The sequence below is a fragment of the Centrocercus urophasianus genome, unplaced genomic scaffold (genome assembly GCF_019232065.1).
Source record: "Centrocercus urophasianus isolate 14NV4802_14NV808 unplaced genomic scaffold, USGS_Curo_1.0 seq_15, whole genome shotgun sequence".
In the NCBI taxonomy this organism is placed as follows: Eukaryota; Metazoa; Chordata; class Aves; order Galliformes; family Phasianidae; genus Centrocercus; species Centrocercus urophasianus.
Genome location: NW_024884697.1, coordinates 6,340,073 through 6,348,947, shown reverse-complemented (window position 1 = coordinate 6,348,947; position 8,875 = coordinate 6,340,073). Strand labels below are relative to the sequence as shown.

At 41.2% G+C, this 8,875-nt stretch overlaps 1 protein-coding gene across 8 annotated transcripts; it reads right to left on the bottom strand.

Annotated features, from left to right (window-relative positions):
• Positions 1–2,598: 2,598 nt before the first annotated feature.
• MEIG1 (meiosis/spermiogenesis associated 1) lies at positions 2,599–8,833 on the bottom strand. 8 transcript variants are annotated; one of them, XM_042815531.1, is made up of 4 exons: positions 8,767–8,833; positions 6,716–6,853; positions 5,062–5,224; positions 2,599–3,525 (listed from the first exon to the last, which is right to left on the bottom strand). In XM_042815531.1, exons 2-4 carry the CDS (start codon positions 6,817–6,819, stop codon positions 3,397–3,399), a joined length of 396 nt encoding a protein of 131 aa, XP_042671465.1. In that variant the 5' UTR covers positions 6,820–6,853; positions 8,767–8,833; the 3' UTR covers positions 2,599–3,396. The 8 variants fall into 8 exon arrangements, with proteins under 8 accessions (XP_042671465.1, XP_042671460.1, XP_042671464.1 ...); XM_042815526.1 differs by having other exon boundaries at positions 6,716–8,320; positions 8,744–8,801; XM_042815530.1 differs by having other exon boundaries at positions 6,716–6,850; positions 8,744–8,798.
• Positions 8,834–8,875: the final 42 nt, after the last annotated feature.

Sequence of the window (8,875 nt, the reverse complement as noted above, 5' to 3'; positions counted from 1 at the left end):
TCAGCAGCTGCTGAGTTAAAGTTCTCTTTAACAAAGTTTGAAGCTATTTCCAACAACTTGAAGGTAGGAAATGATGTTTATGAGTGGAAAAGGTTGAGGTTCGAAAGCCTTCAGAACTGGAACTGTCCACTGAAGTGAACAGTGAAATGCTTCCACTGGTAGTGGAAGCCGAGCTGCTGTGACTGTAAGGCAATCAGCTGTAGAATCACTTTCAGACAATAAGGCTGCAGAATGAATTCAAGGAAAGGCTGAAAACGTTGAAAAACAGCCTAAAATACAAAAACACAGCTTTATTTCCTCAGAGTGACCTGAGGGCTTGCACCCTGGCCATTTCATCTGAAACTGTCAAACAAAAAGCCTGAAAAGTAGGTGTTGGAAAGGTTTGTTTTAGCACCTCTTCTGAGCTTCAGCAAACACAGGGAGCATCCATCTTTGTCTGCTACACAGCCACAAAGTGAATTAGAATGAGCCTGAGTACCTCGGACTTTGGGCAGCTGGTCGGGCTTGCTGACAGGCAGCCTTGCACCTGGGTTATGCTGCTCCTTGTGTCCTCCTCAGTAAGCAGAGCTGAATACCAAATCCACTTCAGGACAAACAGCTCAAGCAAGCAGCCTTACACTAGATTAATGTCATCTTGTGATCACAGACAAAGCTGAATTCAGGCAAGAGCCCCAATATCTGTTTCTCTTTCAGCAGAAAAGAAACTGTTTGGCTTCACAGCTAGGGTGTTACACAGCTGAGGTCTTCAAAATGGTTTCAATAACCTTAAATTTGGCACAAATTGTACTGCAATACAAATACAAGCTGGATGCCAAAGGACAAGTCTAGCTGAAGCTGTCACCATCAGTACCAGACCTGCTTTTTTGGTAATGGAGTGAGTGAACTTTCAAATGTGGCATCGGGGCTGATTGAAGCTATGCCAAAAAATTGCACTGATGACAGGGCTTTTCTTTCCCTTTCACCCCGTTAATCTTTTAAATATGACAGTGAGATTCAACACACACAGAACAGAAAAAATATTAGTCATGAAATCTAGGCTGCTCGCTCTCTTTAAGCATGAGAGCCAACTCATACAAAAAAAAAAAAGCATTTCCAAAGTGGAATGTGTGAATTGCTGTCCTACTTGTCTGAGCCGAAAAGCAGCCCTCGTGGGCTGTATGAAATGCGTGCTCACTGTTTTAAAGCATAATGCAGAAAAAATTTGCTGCACTGCAAAAACATTTGGTGCCAGCAGATAAAACGAGGGAAACACAGAATAACCTTTTACATTTGTTTCAATTTAAAAAGGCTTTTATTTAAAAAAAACAATAATAATTAAGCTTTAAAAACTTTCCTGCTGTTTTAATTCTGCTTCAATACCCAACTCTGTCTTTATTATAGATTGATAGCACCAAATTAATTCTCACTTACTGTGTGCATGCTGATGGCAATGATTCAGTCATTTCTGCTGGTAAGTTTATCTACCTGTAAATGTCTACCTGGAAATGTCTCTTTCCATCTCCACTGGAAGATTTCTTGTTTTGGATTCTGTGGAAAAAGGGAGAGCCTCAGTCGTAAAGTGAAAAAATGGATGGATTGTAATTGTTCTGTTCCTGCTGTTGGTTTGCAAAGCACAAAAAAAGGCCTCTCTTACAAAGTATGCACAAAGCAAACAAAAGGAAAAAGGAGAATGGAAGAGAACTAAAATTTACCGTAGTAATGCTTTGTGGCTGTCACTGCAGAACTCTGTTTGTACAACACAATGACCTTCCTGGAGCAAAAAGCTTCACAGCTGCTTCTGAGTCCCTTCCAGTTGTTTCTCTAACACAGTCCATACAAATCTAGGCTAAAAATCTCCAAGCCATCTCAATAAGGTGACTGGAACACTGCCACCTGTTGACAAGATCTTTTGAACGTTGTATCTATGCTGCTTACTGTGACCCTTTACTTTGCATGTTGAGCTGGCCTATGCCTTACTTTCAAGTGAAGAATAACCCTTAGATATTAAAATGTACACTGCCACACATAATGTCCTCCTGCCAGCATCTACATCCATGCCTAAAACTTGGTCGAGATGATCATCCTGAGCTTTAGTCTAGAGACAGGAGGAATTGATAACATTATTTGTAACTACCATGAACACAGCACTGGTTCAGATGAGTCAGCTTCAGCAGGTCACTTACCCACAGTTTGGGTGGATTCAAGCATTATACTTCAAGTGAAGGTAACTATGAGGTACCTCACATTTACCAGCTGTCCCAGTGTAGGAACACTTGTGGGCAGCTTCTGCACAGCTGATGGCAGAGCAGCAGGCTGGTGCTGCATACCAACATTGACAAGAATTGCGTTGTGCTGTCCTCTGTTCAGAACAAAGGCTGTAAAATGAGAAGCTGTAGATACTGACAAGGTGATATCTGAAGGTAAGCAAGACGAATTCTGCCCAGAAACCCCCCTTTTCATTTAAGTAGGTTACCTAACTTAAATATTACTTGAGATGTTTCCCAAGCTCTCTGCAGTTTTGTACTCCCTGATCCCACTGTATGTAAATCCACAATTCTTTTTTTTTCTTTCTTCCATGAAACAGCATAACCTTCCAAATCAATGAATGCTGTTGGGATATGTGGTGTGTGAAACAGTTTATTTGATGTACAATTGGGTAAAGGCCTCAAGACATTGGGATGATGAGGCAAACAAAAAGAACAAGCACTTACAGACAGAAACCCTGACCCATTGGTGTTAAGACAGTGGCCAGAAACAAACTTGGTGGGTTGCCCTCATTAACAAGTGAGAATGTTTATTCCAGCAGGGTTATCTGATCAAGAACTTCCAAATGAGGAAACAATCAAAAGAAACAGACTTGGTAAGTCTCAGTGATAAACACAGAGCGTGAGAAAGTTTATTTGAGTAGAGCCGTTTGAGGGAGGACTCCTAAATTGGGCTGCTAGGGGCAGAAAGGGAAACGCTAAGCAAACATACTGGGGAACAGATCTGACACAACAGTAACTAAATAAACAGTAGACTAAAACAATAAAGAGTTCTGCTCGTTGCTGCAGCTCCTCTCCACAGCACTACAATTACTGCAATTTGCCTTTTGGACTTACTGGGAGCCTCACAGCCCTCAGTTACACCAAGAGACTGCAGCTGACATTAGCTGATATCGACAAGATTATGTTGTTCAGAGTACAGATTAATGAGCCTACTTACAATGGACTTTGCACAGTCAAACCAAATATGCAAAGTCCCTTTGCAGCTTTTTGTCTTTTTGATATCAAATTATTTGGAACACGTTCTGTATTCCCCATTCTATCCGAGAATGACATTTATGCTTTGAATGCTGGGTTATACAAATCTCATTCTCTTACAAATCATAACAAAAAGATTTATTTTAAAATGTACAAACTTTGGAAAGTAGCAAAATTAGTATACATAAACTTTCACTTTATGAACATCTTTGTCTTCACATTCTCTTTGCTTATTGTAATAATAGAAGGTGTTGTCCTTTCTCTGAAGCTTCTTCACAAATCCAGTTTCTGGCCAACACTCTACCTACAAAGAAAATAAGAGGATATTCATTCACTGGAACAAGTTTCCACTGAGTGATGCTTGTGCCCCATGTTGTAGAGAATATAGGGTACAGTTCTATGGGAAAACAAGTGTTTCTGAACAGACTTTGCATTAGTTTCCTTAAGTATTAAAAAAAGATTGAGAACCAGATGTTAGGAAACAGTTTTCTGATCTAATATAAATAATTTTTTGATCAGAGAAGTCTCGGAATAAGCAGGATCAGTCCTGCAGGACGCCAGCACCATCATGGTGCTGTTCATTATTCATTTTGTGAAGCTCTGAACATACAAGTGCTCGTGCCATTAGTTTAAGAGCTTCATGGTTTTGACAGCTACCTCCAGTTTGAACAACTGTGATTACTTCTGATCAGCCCAATCCTTAAAAATCAAGTAATAAGAATCCCATCTCTTCCAGGCAGAGCTGAGAATAGGATATTAAAGTACAGCATTCTCTGAATGGAGAGTTCCAGAAGCAGTAGCTTAATTCTGCATTACTTTGGCATACAGTTGAATTATGTGCATCCTCTGCCTGAAGATAAGAGCTTTAACATTTGTTACAACTACATTGTAATTGCATCATTAATCATAACTGCAGTCAGGAAGCATAATATGGAGTAAATACAACATTTCAAAATGTGTAAGCTGGAAAAGAACCACCAGATCCTGGCAAGCTTCAACAGAACACACATTTTAAATCAGCATAAGTGATGCTCTTCAGCTTTTATGAGGATTTAATTGCGTGTGGTTACACACTGCCATAAATCTTGAATGGATTCATCCTACCACACTAATTGCAGCATTTACGTACACAGGAGGTTAAGATCTTTTACAATTGTATGTTTCATATTATATATGTTGCTTTGGAAGACCAATTACAGGAATTCAATGCAGGTAACACATTATTTGCTCTTTTGAATCTCAGGAAACCACTGAATATCTCATCTGATGTGCTAGGGAGTTTTGCCATCAACTGCAATGAGCAGAAGACCAAGTCCTAGATGTGCTCTGTTGACAAATGCCTGCAACACAACTGCCTTCAGATATTTCTACTTTGGTCAGATTCAACAGAAACCAAATTTGGAGTGTGCATGACATTTGATTATGCTGCTATGCAATAGCACAGGACTGAGCTCCTGGACAATGAATGCGTTTCCTCTCAGGGCCATTGGCAGAGATGTGGGGAGACTTTGCAGAGAATTACCTTTCATATATTCCTTCCCTCAAAACTGAATTAGTCTTTCAGACAACAGCTACATCTCTTCAAAGAAATCTAGGTGATATTTGTAAACATGTAAGACCTGGGGAACAAAACCAGGCTGGCTTGTGTTTCTATTTTCCTTCTGTAAAGTAAATTATTCTGCACAGCTAACAACTGCACGAGAATTCAAGTCAGATCTGGGAGAAAAAACTGTATCAGAACCTAGCCTACAGGAAACAAGAGGCACATTCAGTTTTATTTAATAATTTAACATCAGAGAGGAATTCAGTGTAAGAACTCCTGCAGAGTTTTAAATCTTACCGTATCAACTTGTTTCACTTGTTTGTATTCAACTTCATCTCTGTACCCAGCTTGCTGGAACCTGTATAAGTTCTCTATCTCATCTGACCATTGTTTGGCATGACAGATAGATTTTGGCTTGATGTCAGCTTTAGACATGGCTGCAGAAACTTCTGACATTTTCCTGAAATTAGATTTTTGAAAGGGAAGTAGAGAAGACAAAAGCAAGTGATCTTGTTAGGATGAAACAGGGATGGGTAGAACAAAATTGAAACAATAAAGTACAAACATTGCAATGTCCTCCTCTCCAAGTCTGAGGTTAAAAAAAACACACACGAAAAAAAAAAACAAACATGGCCTGGGATGAAAAGGACCACAATGATCATCTGGTTTCAACCCCCTGCTGTGTGCAGGGTCACCATTCACCAGACCAGGCTGCCCAGAGCCACATCCAGCCTGGCCTTGGATGCCTGCAGGGATGGAGCGTCCACAGCCTTCTTGGGCAAATAATGATTATAAACAATCAGAAATGTAATCAGAAATGCACTAGTCAATCTCAAACCCATGACACCCATACTTCTCTAACTAGGAAACTGTTATGATATTTTTGCCACCCTGAGTTAAGAGCGCTGCCTAAAATTTACTGGTGCACAGAGATGCATAAAATAACAAAGAAAACCCATTAATTGTTTCAAATTTCACATCTCCACAGTCACTGCTCCTTTGAGACAGGTAATTTTTCAGGTTTTTCTTTCCTCCTACTGAAGGAACACCAAAATGGCAAGCACAAAATGAAACATTCAGGACAGGTGAGGAACAGAAGGAAGGAATGCACTGCCAGTCATATGGCCACAGTGAAAATGCCAAAGAACTGGTTCTAAGAAATCAGTTGGATGGAGTAAGAAAAAAGCACAAAATCCACCAACATTCATCTTAGTCAGTGCTTGCCCTGACCAAACCAAAATGACTTTGCCCAACCAAAATCTTACTGATGCTTCCGACTCTCTCCCACACAAAACCCTTTTGCGAAGAAGGTAGAATTTCCTTACTTAACAAGTTCCAATGTCAACTGAGAGTTCCAAAAGTTGAAAGCTGGTGGCTTATCAAATTAGCCAGTTAAAAAGAGCAGTAGAGAAAAAACTGCAGAATTGCTACCATAATGTGGAAATCTGCATCTTTGTCATATAACATATGAGCCATTGGGAAAGAAGAAAGGGCCTTTCATCCCTGACTGCATATGCTTCATTAAAGATCAATAAAAAAATATGCACAAAGTCTCTCTTCTAGCAACACTGATCTATTTCTTGCAGCTCAGCACTCCAAACATTAAGCACTAAGGGCTCTGCAGCTCTTACTGGTGTTTCGTAATTGAAGGCAGCCATTCAGTAATAATAATGAAAGAAAAAAAGTAATTTTCACACCCACTTACGAGGTGTCAGATACAAATTAGATGCTCAGCATATATCCTTATTGTAAGTCCGTAGCATAGTATTGCTCTCAAGATAATTCTTTGATCTCTTGCTGCAAAGGGCCCTTTTGTAGCATTACAGAATTTTGCATGTGCTGTTTATGTTAGAGAGCCACTGTCAATCTGGGACATGAGAAAGACCATACCGTAAGTAATGGCATTAGCTCTTAAATTAATAATAATATTAAGCATCTTATGATAACTTACATGTTACTGGGCTTAAGTACTTCTTTGGAGGATGTGCTGACTTCATCTGATGAATGCGGTTCTTCAAGACATCTCGACGCACTTGGCATTTCCTGACTCACCATTATTTTGGATTGCTTCCCACAGGTCTTCCAGCTCAAAACACATGCAAGCATCACATAAAGTGTCAGCTTGGTGACTTCAGTAATCAAAAATATAAATAAATCCTGGTATTTTTAGGCTGATATTTCAACCTTTTAGAAACGGCACTCTTTGCCTACTGTGGTGCCTCTGAGTTCCAAGCACAGAGCTGGTCTCATTGTACAAGAGCACAAGATGAGCCACACTCCAGACAGTCCACAGTTCAGGGAAAAAAAACAAAAGACAGCAGACAGCTGTAGGTAAGTGAAAGAATGCAGGACAGTGTTAAGCAAAATACTAGTGCTTTTTATGCAGAGAGTGTAATTGAACAGTGAAGTGAACTTTGCTAAAACAACGTTTGCCTACTCTTAATTCAGAGGAAATGGCGAGATTCCACATAACTCTGTTTCAGCTTTGAGGTTGTTGGTTTTTTTTTTTTTTTTTTTTTTTTTTTTTTTTTGGGGTCAATGACAGCTTAATTTCAATGGTATCCAAACCAGCCTGGGCCTGTTTGTGTTATTTCCTTAATGCTTTCATAAGTCAGCACTCACAGGGCCAATCTAGGGCCCTAGAAGTTGCTGAGATGTGTCCAATGATTTCAACAGACTTCACATGAGAACCTTTGAATTTTCCAAGGTACTCAGGCAGGCATCTAGGCCCTGGCCTGATACTGCCCTGACTGAACTAAATCCAAGAATGGATGAGGTTGGCAGTGACCTCTGGGTCTATCTGGTCCAGCCCCCACTCAGGCAGGGACACCCAGAGCAGGGTGCCCCAAATCACATCCAAGCAGCTTCTAAAGATCTCCTAGGAAAGAGAATCCATAAATTCTCCAGACAAGCTGTGCCAGCGCTCTGTCACCTGCATAGTAAAGTTTTTTTTGTTTTGTTTTTTAATCATTTGCAGAGTTTTTTCTTCTTTTTCTTTTCTTTCTCATCCAGAACATGAAAGAACTATTGGACATATGGGAAATTGTCAGACGAGACAGATACCAGTGTAAAAAGCTAATATTTGAAAGATTTGTGAATGCATGCATATTTATAACAAAGTGTGGACACTTCATAAGTGAACCTCAGTCCTGATCAGCTGAAGAGGGAAAATCTGACCAATGGCCTGCATAATTCACATTTATATAAGTGCTGTTTATATTTACATGGGTGCCAGTAAATGCACTATTTTCAGTCTGTGCACGCTTTCAGGCCATATACATGTGAGAATGGGCACACTAACTGGAATGTTACTCTCATACCAGCTACCTACTGGAAAATGAAACATAGCAGGCTGCTTCTGAGGCACTGGAACAGAACTCCCTGATTTGAAGTCATTAGTGCCTGGCTTAACAATATTAAGCACTACCAAAAGTGGAGAAACGAGAAGTAACTGACGATGTACTTCTTTCAAGTGACTGAAGCTGTGTATTTGCCTCTCATTAAATCAGTTACTCCTCAATGCCGCTTCTTTCCCCAAGTTTCTTCCTTCTGTTTCCTTAAAATTCACAATGGAAAAGAACAGAACTTGTACAACAGAAGATTGCACTTAAACAGTCACCACCACCAACAGTAGAGACAAACTGCTCAGAATATACCTTGCATCCACAGCTCCTAAGGCAGAGCTCAGCATGAAGGCAGAGCAAGGCTCCCACCACCCAACCATGAGATCCAAACCCTGCTCTGAAGCCCGAGGCCTAAAGGCAGCCAAGCCCCAACCGACGCAATTCCTGCCGCATCCCACCTAAGGAAGGTCCCCACACAGCACCACCAAAACAACCCCACAGCCACCACACCAACACCAGCCCCTCTACCGCCACCACCACCACGAACGACTTCACCCCCGTGTCATCACCATGACGCTCAGTCCTACCACCACCCCACAGCCCGCTCGCACATCCACGCCCCTGTCCTCAGAGACCTCGGGACGGGACGGGACGGGACGGGACGGGACGGGACGGGACGGGACGGGACGGGAATGGCGGCGCCTCCTCACAGCACCAATGGCCGCCGCGCCGCGCCGTTTCTAAGCAACCGCCTCCCGCCGTTGCTC

Excerpts from the sequence above, each read along its gene's own strand:
- MEIG1 (XM_042815524.1), bottom strand. The coding sequence starts at position 8,721 with ATGTGCGAGCGGGCTGTGGGGTGGTG. Across the intron at positions 5,225-6,715 it reads GTACTTAAGCCCAGTAACAT|GAAAATGTCAGAAGTTTCTG; the intron begins GTAAGTTATCAT and ends ATCTAATTTCAG. Across the intron at positions 3,526-5,061 it reads AAGTGAAACAAGTTGATACG|GTAGAGTGTTGGCCAGAAAC; the intron begins GTAAGATTTAAA and ends TTTTCTTTGTAG.